This window comes from Eucalyptus grandis, chromosome 1, assembly GCF_016545825.1.
Source record: "Eucalyptus grandis isolate ANBG69807.140 chromosome 1, ASM1654582v1, whole genome shotgun sequence".
In the NCBI taxonomy this organism is placed as follows: Eukaryota; Viridiplantae; Streptophyta; class Magnoliopsida; order Myrtales; family Myrtaceae; genus Eucalyptus; species Eucalyptus grandis.
Genome location: NC_052612.1, coordinates 46,609,446 through 46,628,877, shown reverse-complemented (window position 1 = coordinate 46,628,877; position 19,432 = coordinate 46,609,446). Strand labels below are relative to the sequence as shown.

Sequence of the window (19,432 nt, the reverse complement as noted above, 5' to 3'; positions counted from 1 at the left end):
TGCATTGAAATGATAGTGAAATGTGGATTAGGGCTAGTTGTCGAGGTTATCTAATCCATTTTACCCATCTAAAAAGAGAGTTTCGAATGACATCTTAAAGATACGAACATATATGACCATGATGCCAAATCTACTCATTTTAAAACTTTGTAATATATCAAAGAGAAAAATTAAAGGGCCACTTTGCAATTTTTCTTGAAAAAACACAACTTGGATAATTTTCACATACGTGTCGTTAGATATCCCATTCGAAGACTTTAAACTTCTTCCTCTTCTTGTTTTTTTTTTTAATATAACTTCTCGTTCGACCCCAACCGTGCGTGGAGTTGGTTTTCCACCGGTGGTGAATTTTAAATGTCGAAACTGTAAATATCGAAATGAAATATTTTAAATTTGCTTGATGATAAACAGGGTTTATCAAGGACGATATTGAAACATACATTTCTTTTTTATGGAAAGAAAGGACTTTGGTTCCTGACATAAATATGGAAAAGCAAGCGTGAGAGAGGATTCCTTCGGAGTTTGCTTACACCGATGAATCAATTTTAATCAGCTTCTTCTCCACTAACTGCTCAATTTCTCGCACTCGGATATTTTCAATGTGGGAATGAGGCGAATGCCATCTGGCAGAGAGGACAATTCGGGAAGCCACCTAAGCTCCAGTTTTGTCAGAGAAGAACAATTTTGCAGCCACTCAGGCAATGCGCTCAACTGGGGACAATCGAAAATGGCTATCGTCCGCAGTGTACTTGCAGAACCTTCGAGCCACCCGGGCAACGAAACTAATTCCGGTAGACGCCAGAGTACCAAGGATTGAAGGCTCGACATGGAGCCTGGTTCATTACTGTCGCCTTCTGGCAGCCTCAAGCTCTCGCAGTAACAAATGTAGAGATCCTCCAACGCCTTCAGATTCTTGATGCCTTGTGGTAAGGAGGCCAGCTTCGGACACTCCATAATCCGCAACATACGGAGCGACGTGAGCGATTGGATATCATTAAACAACGCCTCCAAATTCTCGCAGCCCACAATGAATAGCCGCCGCAGAGAAGTCACGCGTCCTATTCCACTCTCCGGGAAATGTTTTTGTTTCGTGGTTATATACAAACTGCGGAGGTTGATCATATTTTTGATGTCTGCGGACAATTCCGCGAGATTCTCGCACCTGGCAAGATCTAAGATCTGCAGATTGCGAAGCTCATAGACCGATTTGGGGAGTTTCTTAATTGTCCCAAAGGATAAATTGAGATACCTCAAATGCTTTAGATCACCAATGGAACTAGGCAGTAGGTCAAAGCTAGAATCCTCCAGCCATAGCACTCGCAAGTGCTTAAATCGCAAAATGCACGTCTCCAGAAAGAACTCCTCGGAGTCAGAGGATCCCAACTTCTGACACTTGATGGTACGAATGCGACTTGGCTTGTTGAAGCAGCCACTCAGTTCATCTTTTGGTACACCAGATAGAGCGGGAAATGATACATGCCGAATGGTTGGGGAAATATCCTGCGTCCACACTTTCATGTTGGATGATTCGGTTTGTGCCACCGAAATGGCAAGTTCGTAAATGAGGTCATGCATTTCGAAGTATAGGATGGGATAATTGTCTCTGACAACATTGAAGAATGATCTAGATAACAGCTCCTCCAAGTACTGCCGTCCAATCTCTTCGAGCTCCTGATTATTTCTGCTGGATTGGATAAACCCGTTAGAGATCCACAGTTCGATCAACTCAATGTTGTCAAACTCATGGTTCTTCGGGAATATCGAGCAATAAGCAAAACATCGTTTCAAGTAAGACGGCATTAGATCATAGCTTATTCTCAATGAAGGTAAGATTTCTAATGAAGGTAATTGCCATGTCTCGCTGTCTCTTATATGTGCCCAATCACGCTGGTTGTTCTTTGAATACAACAAGCACCCCAGGGCCCTCAGTGCCATAGGATTTCCCCCGCACTTCTTCACGATTTCCTTGCCGATTTTCATAAGGTCCAGGTGATTCTTCTCTTGCCCTTGATCAAATGCGTACTTCACGAACAAAGTCAAAGAATCCTCCGATGAAAGGTTGACCAAATGAAGCAAGCGAACAGTGCCCATATTTTTGGCGATGGCTTGATCCCGTGAAGTCAGGATGACTTTACTCCCTTTGGAAAGTCCTCCTAACAAATCTGTCAATTCCAACCAATCATTCCTACTCATTGCCCACACATCGTCCATTACGAACAAACACCTTCGGTTCTTCACTAGATTTCTTAGGCGCTCTTGCAACATGTCAAGGTTGTAGTTATCAACGTTTGCTTCGCCACTAAGAGACTTGATGATGCCTCTTATTATATTTTCAATTTTGAATTCTAGTGGCATGGATAACCAAACTTGGTTGTTTTTGAAATGCTCGTTTACCCATTCATCATTGTATACCAACTTAGTAAGAGTTGTCTTTCCAGCACCTCCCATTCCGATAATTGAAAAGACTTCTATAGCTTCAGCATCACTTCTCAACCACTCTATTATGCTTTCCTTTTCTTTGTTTCTTCCAATCACATTCGAAGTGGGTACAAAAGAATGAGTTTTCCTCCGCGGAACTATGGTCCTTTCAAGAATATCAGCGGACAAGTTGAATTGAGTTTTATCTTTATCGATCCCGTCAAGACTCTTTCTTAGTTCTTTCATATTATGTGCCATCTTAAACTGCAAAATCATCTCGGATATCCACGAGTACAAGTAGCATACCTTCCTTTTGAGGGTCAAGTGCTCAGTGGACCGCACTCGCCTCCACAGAGCCCTAGCTTCGAATTCGTCTAGCGCGTCCTCGGTGTCATAGCACCAGTTTTTTAGCCTCAACAACCAAAGCCTCACAGCTTCCTCTTTTTTCTGCTTCTGCTCAGCATCGATGAGTACCTTCTGGATCATCTCTAGCGTGTTCTTGAGCTTCTCTCGATCATCCTTGACGCCACAGACCAGTTGAATTTCTTCAACAGCCGATGAAGTTAGTTTCTCCACAAGAGTTCCAAGGATGCTAGAGACAAACTCAGTCATGGTTGTGATTGGTGTTATTGGTTTTCGAGTAGGTTTGGCATAATCGCTGTGCAAAAAAGAATTAAGTTACCAGGAAAAGGATAGCAAAGAATCATGACTTTGCCAGGTTATATAGGCAGAGCCATAGGAAAACACATGGTGCAATGGAGTATGTCCAACGTTATTCCAAATTGTTGCATGGTTCATCCAATTCTTGGAGAAAATCTGCAAGCGATTCGATACTGTTCCAATTACATTTGGAATACATTCGTCTGATGAAAGATAAAGGTGGCTTGAATTCTGCTACCTTTCTCTTTAATCTTTACTACATTCCTTTCTTTGTTACTCTGTTTCTTGTAATACAAATATGTGCACAGAGAAGAATAAGCTCCTTTTCAATGCTTGATCCCTGTATTAGATGCCCACTCTTTCGCCCTCCTGCAAGGATGAGAATGATTGGATTAGAAGTATGTGCTGTTTTCCCTCCACAATTTCGAAAATTGGAAAAAGAGTTCCTGAATATTAGAAATAATGGAACAAATTTTAAATGATTTTTGGTGTCGATACTTGTAGAGCCGCTGTTCAATATTACAAAAGAGTCAAATTGCAGACACTGCTTCAGAAAAAAGGTAAGTAAAAAGGAAACATCAGTTTGAATTGTTTTGTAATTTCCTTGATTTTAATTAATGGTCCGGCCATAATATTGATGCTAAATAGACTAAGTTTGAAGCAAGGTAGCAACTACCTTTTTGCACGAAATGGACAATGCATCAGAAAAATTCATTACGGACAAAACTCCACATACTCAATGCACCTGAGGGATTTCCGGCGTTTAGAAGAGTTGAGAGATTGCCAGCCCAAAATGTTTGGCCTTGACCCTCGTCGCGCATCTCAATTTGGGTGACAAGGTCTGCAATCAATATGCTTGGGAGCCTGGTAGTTATTGCACGTCCACAGTTGGGTTGGAAAACACATTCCTGACAAAATCTCTCATCCAAAAAAAAAAAAGAAAAAAGAAAATTGAGTGATGGTGTTATTCATGACCCTCAGTGTTTCAGAAAGATACTGAGCATCGGACACAAACAGCATGTGCTAAAATGGAACAGATGCTAGTACGCCACGGCTTATAAAGAGCTGTTAGACAATAGGACAGGGCTAACTCGAGGAGTATTAAATTGGACCTAATAATTAAGCCAGGAAATGGCTTTCATTGGCAGCTGGTCGCTACTTGCCAAATTAGTTGACAAGGCATTAGAACAAGGCAGAGATTCATGACACTTGAGCATCAATATTCAGGGCGGGATTTGAGAATGAAGTTATTGACCACTGAAAGGGATCATGACGATTGGCAGGCCTACTATCCGATGCCATGCTTGAAACTACATATGTGAGTTCGAATCCTACTAGAGGTTCACTAAAGACCAAAAATTGTTGAAGAGAGAATAAGATATTTCTTTTGTCCCTTCCAAGCAATTGGAAAATAAATAAATAGTTAATATATTCAGGATAATTACATATTTACGAAATACCATCTTAACTCATCCAATTTTATCAGATTTGGGATGTGGTATGGTTCTGAAGGATAAACTGGATATACATAGTTCCCATAAGATTTCATTCTTGAACAAAAATACATTTTCTGATTTATTTCATCTATTCCATAACTGGAATATAGGGATACATATTATACCACGATTTTGAATCAGAAGAGAAATTTATTGCACCATTCTATGTTGACAATGGTTGTTGGCATAGTTCCTGAATACTCTAACGCAGAACAAGGAAAAAAGAAAATTAAACGGCATTCGTGTGCATGTAAATACTCAAATGGTGCTTATCCACAACTACTTTGTGCAATTTTGAGCCCATTCCAAATTACTAGAACTATATTTCAAGCGATCAGTGCGATTTTAAGTCCTCTTTCTCCAAAACTTCATTCTAACATATATGGGTTCCAAGAGCTTTGTCATATAATGCTTTTAAGGGAGCCATACCGATAACCTACTGATAACGGAGGAGATCCAGATGGAGTAATTAGATAAAGCTTCGTGATTAGTGTCACGTGCTGCGCAAAGGATTGTCAATTAATGGAAGTCCGGTTCACCAAAGCATCTGGGCTTGGATGGTTTATGTGCAGTGGATGTACCAGTTTCGTACAAGCTTTCAATTTGAACCAAGTGGGCATGTGATGCTGTGTGGATGTGGTTTCTAGGATTGACTTCATAGATAATTATCTGTCTTAATCTGTGGCTGATGGCTTCACAAGGTTAAGTAGTACGAATCAAGTAATATTTCCTGGAAACCCTTTCTAATACGAACGAAAATAAGTTTCTAACAAGCATGTAATGGAAATTAATTTGTCGAGCTCAAAATAAAGTGCAGTGCAGTGCACTATAATCACATTCACTTTGCCAATTCCGTCGCATCACATGCTTTCTTGAAGTTTTTGACGAGTACATAACTCACTTCATGCAAGAAACAAACTGGAAGTTGCCGGCAGAAGCAATCATACGACTTTCTAAATGTAAACTCTGAAGTGCATCTCAGTAAGAAGAAACTCAGAAGAGAACCATAAAGCTGAAACGAGCATAGAATCGTCGATCTCCAGTCCACAACCATACAGAAGGAACGGAACAAGAACAGTAAGAGGGAAAAGGTGACAAACATCCATGGAGTTACCAATGTTCATAGACATTGGCCTTGACTTGAATTCACCTCTGTGACACTAGACATGAAGCTCTTGAGCATGGGATTTTAGCACTAGGAGAAGCCTTATCATCTACAGTTGGCGATGCAAAGCATTACTTGCTCCATTTAAGAACCTTTGGACTTGAAATATCCGGCGATCACTTGCAGAAAGAACATTTCGTGCTGATTTAAATGTGGAGAGAGAGTCGACACTGCTAGTACACGAAAACAATAAAAGAAACGTGATTTGAAAACTTTAACTTTAGATCCATAAATTTGTCAAAAATAAAGGAGGGGGAGAGAGGGAAAAAGAGGGAGAGTTCGCTTACGCCAACTAATTGGTTTATTCAATCTTGCTCCGATCTTCCCCCACACTTGCTCACATTCTCATAAGGTTGACTAAACTTTGTCAAAATGGATCTTAAACCCATATACGACCTATTTAAAGCATAAATGTATATATTGGTCACTTCAATTTTGAAGATCTTATTTTAAATGGGCCAATTTTGGTCGGGTCATTTATAAGATGACCCAAATCTAACCCGACCTACGGTTCGATAGGTTTAGATTCGATTAATCTCTCTTCACCACACCCACTTCATGAAGAGAGTTAACTCTTTAGTTAAAGGCTTGCCAAATATCTGCAATAGTGTCTCTAATCAAGGGACCTTGCCTGTGAATTTAAGCTAGATGTCTTAAGACGTATTTATCGAATGTAATTGTTCGAGGAAAACTTGAAATCAAAGTGATGTAGATATTAGATATTGAATGCGAGCACTCGTGTTAAAGTGATGAAAACATGAAAAAGTGACTTGTGATTTTTTATAGTCAAAGGGTAAATGAAAATTAACCACCAAAACACAAAATCCCGCGTTAAGGTTCCTGTGGACGAGAAGCAGAGCCAAAACAGACCCTCTCTCTCTTTCTCTCTCTCTCTCTCTCACATGGAGCTCTCAGTGACTCCTCCGTCTTCCCTCCGGCCATCACCCCTCTCCGCAGCTCCGCCTCGTCTCGCCGTCGGGACGGGCGCGGCGGCAAGCCGACGTGCCAATGCTCCACCGGTCTTTACTTCAAGTTCTCGCACAGTTCGCCGTCGCTCGGCGTGTCCAGTCCGAAAAGCCGGTCGAGACCTGCCCCGAGAAGATCCGATGGGAGGAGCCTTATCCAGGTGACGCTCTTCTGCTCCGCGTCGATTTTGGCTACGGAGCTTCCGGCGTGCTAGCTAGCTGTGCAGGTCCGTGCGATCTTTGAACTAGCGCGATCTTTGTCGGTTGGGCTCTTAGGTGCGATTGATAAGCTGAAATAATGTCAATTTCTCCTCGGACGAAGAAAGAGTGAGTTCGCGGGCCACTCGTTTAATTGGAAAATGCGCTTCACATGATATTAATCATTTCACTAGATGACAAGTTGGGCAACATAACATTGAATTTGCTTAAGTGGCAGGATGAGAATAATGGAATTGGATGGAATGGATGAAATGCTGCCCTTAAGCTTGTAGCTTTTGGCAGTATTGGTGCCATACGGCAAGGGTTGGTGGTGGGTTCTGCCCAGAAATTGGGATGAGATGTGATATGACTGCAATATATGGTCCTACTTGTCTTGTTGCCTAGAGCAAGTTCACAGCTCAACATTAAGACTCTAATAGGTGGGGTACTGCCTAATGAAGATATGTAATTTGTTGGCCCAACGCCCAAAGGAAAAGAGGGAAAACAGTTCAAGTGTAATTGCTGTTAGGGAGAGGGAGAAGGTGGGGGGGGGCGGTTCAATGTTCCATCTTCTCATATAGGCCTGTGTACTAAGAGTTATCCATCATAGTGGATATAGTGGATTTGGTGGCGGTAGCAGTTCTCTACTGAGGGTTTTCCATCACTGCATGGATTTGGTGTAGCAGCAGTTTTCACTAGCCAAAAAAATAAACAGCTTCGATACCTAAAGTGTGTCTTGATATCAAACTAAAGAAATATAATGGACAACTTGATGAGGAGGGTTTTCTTTAACCCAAGCCGAAAAAAACTCATTGGTCGGTTGTCATAACGCACCTTGAATAAGAAGAACAATCACAGTTGAGGTTTCAAAAAGTCAATCAAAAATTTCCTTATGCAGAATTCTTGATCAACTATTTGACAAAGCTTCAGTTATGTATCTGTCGGAAGATGCATGATCACACACTTTCGTTAACCGACATTCCTCGTGTCCTAGAGTCTTTCTAGTTTACTTGTGCCATAATTGAGTGTACACAATCTGCTAGGCCTGTGCTCGAGTTGGAGCAGCTGGATCTGATCCTATATTGAGTAAAGTCTCTGAGTTTAAAGATGCACGTTGGAGATTTTTTAAACCTCATTCAATAAGAGGAACATCTCTGGGCTCCTTGTAAGTATTCTTTTCCTGCTGCCACAGTTATTTCCAATTAGCTGATCATAACACTTTTAGTTTTTCTTATGTTTTGTCTCTCCCTGCTTGCCCCAGTTTACTTGAACTTATTCTTGCTCATCAACGGTTCATTGGTGGCTAGAGCTCTGATCGAGAACTCGCACCTGATAAAGTGGTCTCTTCTGCTTAAAGCATTCTCTGGTCTTTTTGCTCTAATATGTGGGAATGGATATATTGTCGGCATCAATCAGATATACAATATCGGCATTGACAAGTACGCGGTGCTTGCTTGAACATTGTTTTATTAAAATATATCTGGCTACATGGGCGTTGGTTACAGCATCACTATTACTAGCATGAGAAGAACTGAAAAGTTACAAGATACTGGAACTGAGAAACAGAGCAAAATTACTTCCAGCCTCAACATAGATGTTTGAAGTGAGAAAGAATGAATGTGTTCATAATGAAACAGTGGGACATCCCAATTTTTACTGGACATCAGATTTAGGTCAGTGTTTGAGGTACCGTGCAAGCACTCACTGTTATTTTGGAGGTCCATCTTTTTAATTAACCTTCTTGTCATGCTTTTGAGGATCAATGTCCTCAACTTCCTCTCCAGTTTTATGATCAGTATCTTTTTTATCTTATTTCAGGGTCAACAAACCTTACTTGCCTATAGCAGCAGGAGATCTTTCTATTCAACATGCCTGGCTTTTGGTGATATTTTTTGCAGTGACTGGCCTGTCGATTGTTGCTTCAAACTTTGGATCATTCATCACTTCTCTTTACAGTCTGGGTCTTTTTCTTGGAACCATCTATTCTGTTCCTCCTTTTAGGATGAAGAGATTTCCTGTTGCAGCATTTCTTATTATTGCCACGGTATATTTTCTGCCTTTTTTTTTCGTAGATTTGAGGTGTCTTGTCCCACATCTTTTCGATGTGGGACAAGATACCTCTTCATTTGTTTTATAAACAAATTACCAACATCAAAAACATACTGAGCATCGGACACAAACAGCATGTGCTAAAATGGAACAGATGCTAGTACGTCACGGCTTATAAAGAGCTGTTAGGCAATAGGACAGGGCTAACTCGAGGAGTATTAAATTGAACCTAATAATTAAGCCAGGAAATGGCTTTCACTGGCAGCTGGTCGCTACTTGCCAAACCAGTTGACAAGGCATTAGAACAAGGCAGAGATTCATGATAGTTGAGCATCAATATTCAGGGCGGGATTTGAGAATGAAATTATTGACTGCTGAAAGGGATCATGACGACTGGCAGGCCTATTGTCCAATGCCATGCTTGAAACTACATACGTGGTTTCAAATCCTACTGAGAGGTCCACTAGAGACTAGAAATTGTTGAAGAAAGAATAAGATATTTCTTTTGTCCCTTCCAGGCAATTGGAAAATAAAGAAATAGTTAATATATTCAAGATAATTACATATTTACAAAATACTGTCTCAATTCATTCTATTTTATCAGATTCAAGATGTGGTATGGTTCTAAATGATGAATTGGATATGCACAGTTCTCATAAGATTTCATTTTTGAACAAAAATATATTTTTTGATTTATTTCATCTGTTCCATAACTGAAATAGGGGGATGCACAATATATCATGATTTTGAATCAGAAGAGAGATTCATCGCACTATTCTGTGCTGATAATGATTGTTGGCATAATTCATAAATACTCTGACACAGAATAGGGGAAAAAGAAAATTAAACAGCATTTGTATTTGTGAAGGGTGCATGTAAATACTCAAATGGTGGTTATCCACAACTACTTTGTGCAATTTTAAGCCCATCTCAAATTACTAGAACTATATCTCAAGCGATCCGTGTGATTTTAAGTCCTCTTTCTCCCACTTCATTCTAACATATAGGGGTTCCAAGAGCTCTGTCATACAATGCTTTTAAGGGAGCCATACCAATAATCTACCGATAACGGGGTGATCCAGATGGAGTAATTAGATAAAGCTTCGCGATTAGTGTCACGTGCTGCGCAAAGGATTGCAATTAATGGAAGTCCGGTTCACCAGGCATCAGGGCTTGGATGGTTTATGTGCAGTGGATGTACCGGTTTCGTACAAGCTTTCAGGTTGAACCAAGTGGGCATGTGATGCTGTGTGGATGTGGTTTCTAGGATTGACTTCGTGGATAATTATCCAGTCTTAATCTGTGGCTGATGGCCTCACAAGGTTAAGCAGTACAAATCAAGTAACATTTCCTGGAAACCCTTTCTAATACGAACGAAAACAAGTTTCTAACAAGCATGTAATGGAAATTAATTTGTCGAGCTCAAAATAAAGTGCAGTGCAGTGCACTATAATCACATTCACTTTGCCAATTCCGTCGCATCACATACATGCTTGAAGTTTTTGACGAGTACATAACTCTTTCTTCACCCGAGAAACAAGCTGGAAGTTGCCGGCAAAAGCAATCATACGAGTTGCCGGCAAAAGCAATCATACGACTTTCCAAATGTAAACTCTAGTGCATCTCAGTAAGAAGAAACTCAGAAGAGAACCATAAAGCTGAAACAAGCATAGAATCGTCGATCTCCAGTCCACAACCACGCAGAAGAAACGGAACAAGAACAGTAAGAGGGAAAAGGTGACAAACAACCATGGAGTTACCAACGTTCATAGACATTGGCCTTGACTTGAATTCACCTCCGTGACACTAGACATAGAGCTCTTGAGCATGGGATTTTAGCACTAGGAGAAGCCTTATCTTCCATAGCTTGGCGATGCAAAGCATTACTTGCTCCATTTAAGAACCTTTGGACTTGAAATATTCGGCAATCACTTGCGGAAATGATCCTTCGTGCTGATTTAAATGTGGAAAGAGAGTCGACACTGCTAGTACATGAAAACAATAAAAGAAACGTGATTTGAAAATTTTAACTTTCAATCCATAAATTCGTCAAAAATAAAGGAGGGGGAGAGAGGGAAAGAGAGGGAGAGTTCGCTTACACCAACTAATTGGTTTATTCGATCTTGCCCTAATCTTCCCCCACACTTGAACATTCTCATAGGGTTGACTAAACTTGTCAAAATGGATCTTAAACTCATATTCGACCCATTTAAAATATAAATGTGTCATATATTAATCACCTCAATTTTGAAGATCTTATTTTAAGTGGGTCAATTTTGAATGGGCCATTTATAACCTGATCCAACTCTAACCTAACTTATCGGTTTGATAGGTTAGAATTTGACTACTTCTTCTCTTCACCACTCCCACTTCATGAAGAGAGGTTTTTTTTTTTTTTTTTTTTTTTTTAATATGAAGAGAGTTAACCCTCTAGTAAAAGGCTTGCAAAAGTATCTGGGATAGTGTCTGTAATCGAATGGACATCTAGCCCATGAATTTAAGCTAGATGTCTTAAAACGTATTTATGCAATGTAATTGTTTGAGGAAAACTTGAAATCAAAGTGATGTAGATATTAGATATTGAATGCGAGCGCTCGTATTAAAGTGGTGAAACCAATAAAAAGAAAATGACTTGTGATTTTTCATAGTCGAAGGGTAAATTAAAATTAACCACCAAAATACAACATGCCGCGTCAAGGTTCTTGTGGACGAGAAGCAGAGCCAAAACAGACCCTCTTTCTCTCTCTCTCTCTCTCATGGAGCTCTCAGTGTCTCGTCCGTCTTCCCTCCGCGTTCCGGCCATCACCACTCTCCGCAGCTCCGCCTCGTCTCGCCGTCGTGATGGGCGCGGCGGCAATCCGACGTGCCAATGCTCCACCGGTCTCTACTTCAAGTTCTCGCAGAGTTCGCCATCGCTCGGCGCGTCCAGTCCGAAAAGCCGGTCGAGACCTGCCCCGAGAAGATCCGATGGGAGGAGCCTTATCCAGGTAACGCTCTTCTGGTCCGCGTCGATTTTGGCTATTGAGCTTCCGGCTTGCTAGCTAGCTGTGCAGGTCCTTGTGATCTTTGAACTAGCGAGATCTTTGTCCGTTGGGCTCTTAGGTGCGATAGATAAGCTGAAATATTGTCAATTTCGTCCTTGGACGAAGAAAGAGTGAGTTCGCGGGCCGCTTGTTTGATTGGGAAATGCACTTCACATGATATGTAGCGTTTCGCTAGATGACAAGTTAGGCAACATAACATTAAGTTGCACGAGTGCGAGGATGATAATAATGGGAATTGGATGAAATGCTGCTCTCAAACTTGTAGCTTTTGCACTACCGGTGCCATACTACGAGGGGTTTGTAGCGGGTTCTGCCTGGATATTGGGATGAGATGTGGTGTGACTGGAATTTGTGGTCCTGCTTGTCCCGTTGCCTAGTGCAAGTGCACAGCTCAACATTTAGACTCTACTAGGAGGGGTACTGCTTAACGAAGATATGTGACTTGTCGGACCAACACCCAAGGAAAAGTGGGAAAACAGTTTAAGTGTATAGACCTGAGTGTGCACTAAGAATTATTGATCGTAGTGGATTTGGTGGTAGTAGCAGTTCTCTACTAAGGGTTTCCCATCACTGCTTGGATTTGATGTAGCAGCAGTTTTCACTAGCTGAAAAAACTTTGATACCTAAAGTGTGTCTTGATATCAAACTAAAGGAGATATTAATGGACAACTTGATGAGGAGGGTGTTCTTTAAACCAAGCCAAAATAACTTGTTGGTCAATTGTCATAATTCACCTTGAATAAGAAGAACAATCACTGTTGAGATTTCAAAAAGTCAATCAAAGAGTTTCCTTATGCACGATTCTTGATCAACTAGTTGACAAAGCTTCAGTTACATATCTATCGGAAGATGCATGATCACACACTTTCATTAACCGACATTCCTCGGGTCCTAGAGTCTTTCTAGTTTACTTGTGCCATAATTGAGTGTACACAATCTGCTAGGCCTGTGCTCGAGTTGGAGCAGCTGGATCTGATCCTATATTGAGTAAAGTCTCTGAGTTTAAAGATGCATGTTGGAGATTTTTAAGACCTCATACAATAAGAGGAACATCTCTGGGCTCCTTGTAAGTATTCTTTTCCTGCTGCCACAGTTATTTCCAATTAGCTGATCATAACACTTTTAGTTTTTCTTATGTTCTGTCTCTCCCTGCTTGCCCCAGTTTACTTGAACTTATTCTTGCTCATCAACAGTTCATTGGTGGCTAGAGCTCTGATTGAGAACTCGCACCTGATAAAGTGGTCTCTTCTGCTTAAAGCATTCTCTGGTCTTTTTGCTCTAATATGTGGGAATGGATATATCGTCGGCATCAATCAGATATATGATATCGGCATTGACAAGTACGTGGTGCTTGCTTGGACATTGTTTTATTAAATTATATCTGGCTAGATGGCCGTTGGTTACAGCATCACTATTACTAGCATGAGAAGAACTGAAAAGTTACAAGATATTGGAACTGAGAAACAGAGCAAAATTACTTCCAGCCTCAACATAGATGTTTGAAGTGAGAAAGAATGAATGTGTTCATAATGAAACAATGGGACATCCCAATTTTTACTGGACATCAGATTTAGGTCAGTGTTTGAGGTACCATGCAAGCACTCATGGTTATTTTGGAGGTCCGGTCTTTTTAATTAACATTCTTGTCATGCCTTTGCTTTTGAGGATCAATGTCCTCAACTTCCTCTCCAGTTTTATGATTAGTATCTTTTTTATCTTATTTCAGGGTCAACAAACCTTACTTGCCTATAGCAGCAGGAGATCTTTCTATTCAACATGCCTGGCTTTTGGTGATATTTTTTGCAGTGACTGGCCTGTCGATTGTTGCTTCAAACTTTGGATCATTCATCACTTCTCTTTACAGTTTGGGTCTTTTTCTTGGAACCATCTATTCTGTTCCTCCTTTTAGGATGAAGAGATTTCCTGTTGCAGCATTTCTTATTATTGCCACGGTATATTTTCTGCCTTTTTTCTTTTTCTTAGAATTGAGTAGTTTAAAATTTACTTTATCTTTTTGTGCCTTGCTGGAGGACTATGGTTGTACAACTTGATGAGCTTTGCTTTGGGTAGAAATTTTGTTACACGACTTTGTTCTTTTAGCATGAAATGGTTAAGGTATTACGAACTGATAGTGAAATGAAAATAAAAAACTGTTTAAGTTGGAAATCCATCTGATTATTTTGCTCAATCCTTGTAAAAAATGCTCATCCGAATCACGTGAAGAAGTAATTTATCTGTAAGTATTCACGATAGGAATACCATGTGGAATAATAGATAGGGTGTAACTGTAGTTATTGCTCTGTGCTATGTTCGACTCTTTTTTGGGGGGATACCATACTTGTATTGGCACCATAACTGATAAAGTATTGGTATATGACCTCTAAGGCTATAACGGATACTTCATCGCAATATCTTAGAAAAAGAATTGTCAAAATGTTTGGCAAGTCCTAATCTGTCCACAGACTCCACACCTATGATGCTGCATGTAGAATGCAAAATAGTGTCTTCTTTTATACATTGACTTATTCAAGTACTTGCGATACTTTTGCCTATTCTACATGTCCCAAATTCAGAGGTATGAAGGAATTAAAGCACCCACCCATTTGCACCTGCCAACACCCTGCTACCTAGTCAGAGTAACATAATGCCGGAAGGGCAGTTTATAGAATAAACACTTCTCAATGTTGTTGGCCATGTTTGTACCTTAATCATGTGAATGTCGCCATTCTATTCATATTGTGGAAACTCAATACAAGTAAGCTCTGGTGGGTGTACATGGTGATGGGATCTTAAGTGTGTGTTTCTATCAAATCACTCTTCAAAAGATTGACCTTTTTAATGTAAAAGGGAAAAAAGAGTATTGACCTTTGATGTATCTTCTTGCTATCTCTTTGTTCCCTTTCTTTATTTTCACATTCTTCCAGTCATTTCTACTTTGAGCTCTTAGTTTCATTGTCCAACTTCACTCATGAAACTAGTGAAGTCCCTTTCTACTTTTGCCTTTTTGTAACTTTGTTGTACGAGTGCCTTGCAATGCTTTTTTAAAGTGTTGCCATATCATTGGCTCACTGGGTTTTTCAATGAGTAGAGGATTATTTTTCAATGGGCTGAAATGGAAGAATATGCTATGAGACGGACTTAATAATTCCTTTATCTAAATGGTATGTGTCTTCAATTTAATTTAAAGGTATTTTCTACTTTGATCTAAGGTCAGTTATTTGTTTATATCCAGCTATTTTTTAGTGAATTTTTTGGCTTAGCAAATGTCAGATGCAGGACATAAGTCGAGAAAATTGAAGGGATTTTGTTTATGCAACTGGAGGTCTTTCCTAGGCTGGTAATTCAAGTTACTGTCGTGAACTTTAGACTTGACAGTTTCTGTTAAATGTCTTATTATACGACTCTGAGATGATTTGCATGTGCATTGTGTAGTTTTCAAATTTAACGTCTTCCTTTGTGGCTATTTCAGTTTAAAGGAGTTACAGTTTGACCAGTGCATAATATTATCTTTGTTCTATGTATAATGATGTGTGAATCCTGATTGGTGATGAATGAAATATCAGAATCAGTGAGAAATAAGCTTCTTATTTGATGTCCACATACTATGATGATTAAATAAGCTTACTATCTAATGTCTAAGAAACAAATTATAACCATCACTGGTAGCTGCAGGTACGAGGTTTCCTTCTAAATTTTGGTGTGTATCATGCCACAAGAGCTGCGCTTGGACTACCCTTTGAGTGGAGGTGTGTTTATGCCTTGCACATTGTGTCGGTACTTTAATATTCTAGATACCAGAATGTAGTGTAGCACATGTTGACTTATATAGGCCTGCTATATAACGCTGAACCTTTTGACTTGAAGATTTATGAAAACGAAAGGTGATGTACCTGTGCTGAGACAGCTTATGGTAGCAATATCTCAGTTCCCATATGCATCTTTTGTAGAATATGCCGAGGTTGTGGTCTGATTATGTCTGAAATTATTGGAGGCAGCTCAGTGCCATAGTGGACAGCTATTTTGCAGTTTAAGTTTCTTCCCATGTGATCCTTAGCTGTAATTATTGCTAAGTCTTGTATGAAAAGGAGCTTTCTGTCTCTGTTCATGCTGCATTCTTTGAATGCATTCTCTTATTTATGTCAGAAGCCTCCTTGGCTCATGAATGTTTTGGTTCAATTTGATCTTCAATCAGTTTTTTGCATCTCCTAACTTCTGACTCACACTCTGGTCTCTAAACTTCATCATGTAGCTTGCCCGTGGCTTTCATCACGAGCTTTGTTACTCTGTTTGCTCTGGTCATTGCCATAACTAAAGATCTTCCAGATGTAGAAGGAGATCGCAAGTGAGTTGCTTCCTTATGCTGCAATTGCTGCTACGTCTCCTCTTACCGCAATTTTGTGTGGGAAAAATTCAATTTATCGTCTATATCATGTTGAATGCGTTCTTATTTTGAAGATAAAGCAACCAGTCAGAAAATGTATGTAGATAGTCCTGGTGTCTGAAACTGTCTTGGCATCATTGGAATGTGTATTTTCTTTTTCACCATCTTATATTATTGTAAGTACCCTAGTTGTTTTGCCATTATTGTTGCTTAGTTTGCTTGCTATCTCAAGCTCTAGCAATCGTTATGGTTTCTTTATCTTCTTGTGCAGATGGACAAAACATTCGAGAATGAATTGAAACACAAAAATGGCTGATATAGTTTTGTTTTGTAGGTTTCAGATATCAACTTTTGCAACCAAGCTTGGGGTTAGAAACATTGCTTTCCTAGGTTCAGGGCTGCTTCTGCTAAATTATGTCGCTGCTATATTTGCTGCAATTTACATGCCTCAGGTGTGTACTGTACATATTATTTTAATTTTCTTTGACAAAAGTGACAGTTAATGCCTTGTTTGGGAGGGTGGGAAATTGTACTTTGATAAAAAAAACTTAACTTTGCCCTTCCTTTTCATCTCATAAAAATCTTAAATTCTTCTTCATTTTCCACACCAACCTCCCAACTCTTCCAAACGGAACCTAAAAGTGACTACTAAGGTGGACATTCTGCAGGCTTTCAGGCGTAGCCTAATGATATCTGCACATTCAATCCTGGCATTGGGCTTGATTTTCCAGGTTTGTTTAAGATCTATCCCTCCATGGAGATAATAATCCTGTTTTTCTTTTTATAGTCATGCAATTACTATTATTCTGATGCATGTGAGGTTCTCTCCCTGCTTGTATGTATTTTCCATTATAGTTTCACTTCTCCACCATTATTAAATTTGGTATAGCCTTAGAATTTAATAATTCTGTTACTTTCTGAAAGAACTAGTTTTCCCATGATGGCGACGACTTAAATTGGTTGTAATGTTGTCCATGAAACCTAAAGGAAAAAATATCTAACAATCGGTGATCCATGCGCCTGGTTCTACTAATTGTTCGATTTCTTTTGCTGTACCACACCATTCATGTTCTGTTACACAATGTTTTTATTTTATTAAGTACGACTGCACTGCAGATTGCTTATTCTATCTGCTTTTATATAATTTGACTGTTCCTTCTGCTATCCCCTTGCTTTACAACTTATGGTGGCAGAAAATCATATTAATTAGCTGTTTCTACTGTGTTAAAAGAAAAAAGATGCATCTGACGACAATTTAATTGGCATCTTACTTGTAATTTCTATGTGCGGGTGCATTGGCATTGCTCATAGCTGTGGTATGCAAGTGCGTGATTTTTAACCAATGCATTTACTTGAATACTTCACGTGTCAAACACAGTTGGAAAATTTCTCTTTTTTGGCTAAAAGAGAATTCACTTTAATCAATCGATGAAATCAGAGGATATGTCAAAATATTGAGGATGTTAAATATGAAAATCATTCAACCAAAAAAAAAGTATGAAATGTATACCTCAGTTTTAGCTTGCTATTGAACCATCTAATGCTAGGGTTGTAGGTATCAAGGATTATCCATGACGATATTTCTGATAGAGAGCCTTTCTGAAACAGATAATGTTAAGCATCTCATGCTACAACTGTGATATGTGTGTTTATGCTTACCTTTATTTGATGCACTATAGCACTGTCCTAGAAACTTTGCTCTTCTATGATAGTCTTGTTGTGCCTTGTTGTGCTTACATTAATTTGTGCCCTGAAGTATGGGTTATCTCTATTTCTTTCAGGCATGGGTGTTAGAACGAGCAAACTACACTAAGGTAAAAGGCATGGTTTATGTTTTACAGAAAGTATTTCTTTCCCACGACTACAAAGGTGAAATGATTTGATTGGTGTATCTGGGTTTTCTGATTCTGTCGTATCGAGGATAAGTAACCCTGTATCAATGCCTCGAGAAATTGATAAAGTAAAAGTTATCAATCTGCAGCTTGACAAGGCACATGTCTATCAGCTCTTTGAGTACTCTGATTCAAGCTCTATAAAACAAATAAAACCAGTATTAAGACTATGCACTGTGCAGAAATCATAACAAAATATTGAAATAGAAAATGTAAAGTATATGATTAGGAAACTAATAACAGCTATGAGAAATAAGAAATTTTATTGCTCTTGACAATAGTTTTCTCTGTACACTTGTCATGACAATCAGAAAATCATGCTGTATAGTTTTATCTTACAGCTGCTAACTGCTACTCAAATAACATTGATAGATTAACTATTTTTTTTTTCTCAATATCAATGTGCAAAAACAATGGAGACCTTTGACATCATGCAGGCGAAATATGATTTCCACCTCTACATTTGCAAACCTCCTTGTTCACAAGCAGTGCGAACGACTACTCTGAACTTTTCTATTGTTGACTACTCTTTCCACAGATCACCTAATTATGCTGCAGCACCCCTATTTATGTTGAAAATTGTTGTTGGAAATATCAAGTCTCCAATTTATATTTAGATATCTATGGTTTCTTCGTCTAATTAGGTTTCTACACTTACAAAATTCCCTGGTTCTGATTTTCATGGATCATTATATATATCTGTTCTCTGACGTGGGCATTCAATTGCATTCTGCAGGAAGCAATTGCCGGATACTATCGATTCATATGGAATCTCTTTTATGCAGAGTACATCATATTCCCCTTTATTTGAAATTTTTTTCTTCTATAAATAATTTAGAGAGTATGAGAGAGAGAGAGAGAGAGAGAGAGAGAGAGAGAGAGAGATCTGTATGCTTCTCTGCTAATTGTACATATCTACCTGGTAGATCTGTATTTTTTTACAAGCTATGTCAGAAAAAATCCTGGTTCCTTTATCAGCTCGCAATAGCAGATGTTTGAACATTGGTAAATTTGCCTGCCTGGACTATGAATTTTGGCTTAAGACCTGTTAAATTGGCAGAAACTGAAAGAGCGTTATGGATAAGTTCAATTGATTTTGCCCCACCTTTTTGACCTCGTTGGCTGAAGTTTACCATATGAAAACCAATTGCCGCATCTGTTAAG

The 19,432-nt window shown here is 39.3% G+C and overlaps 3 protein-coding genes across 3 annotated transcripts; 2 read left to right on the top strand and 1 right to left on the bottom strand.

Moving 5' to 3' along the window:
• Window positions 1–564: 564 nt before the first annotated feature.
• On the bottom strand, window positions 565–3,030 carry LOC104414862 (disease resistance protein RGA2). Its single transcript, XM_010026062.3, has one exon. The coding sequence runs from the start codon at window positions 3,028–3,030 to the stop codon at window positions 565–567; it is 2,466 nt and encodes an 821-aa protein (XP_010024364.2).
• Window positions 3,031–5,262: 2,232 nt separating this feature from the next.
• LOC120287224 (homogentisate solanesyltransferase, chloroplastic-like) lies at window positions 5,263–9,781 on the top strand. Its single transcript, XM_039299955.1, has 6 exons — window positions 5,263–5,275; window positions 6,576–6,865; window positions 7,946–8,067; window positions 8,195–8,341; window positions 8,721–9,006; window positions 9,674–9,781. Exons 1-6 carry the CDS (start codon window positions 5,263–5,265, stop codon window positions 9,779–9,781), a joined length of 966 nt encoding a protein of 321 aa, XP_039155889.1.
• A 1,875-nt stretch (window positions 9,782–11,656) lies between these two features.
• On the top strand, window positions 11,657–19,331 carry LOC104446383 (homogentisate solanesyltransferase, chloroplastic). The gene is made up of 10 exons (XM_010060243.3): window positions 11,657–11,938; window positions 12,940–13,061; window positions 13,189–13,335; window positions 13,722–13,947; window positions 15,668–15,741; window positions 16,245–16,337; window positions 16,711–16,828; window positions 17,045–17,107; window positions 18,158–18,190; window positions 19,005–19,331. The coding sequence occupies exons 1-10, from the start codon at window positions 11,708–11,710 to the stop codon at window positions 19,077–19,079; spliced, it is 1,182 nt and encodes a 393-aa protein (XP_010058545.1). The 5' UTR covers window positions 11,657–11,707; the 3' UTR covers window positions 19,080–19,331.
• The last annotated feature ends 101 nt before the right edge of the window (window positions 19,332–19,432 follow it).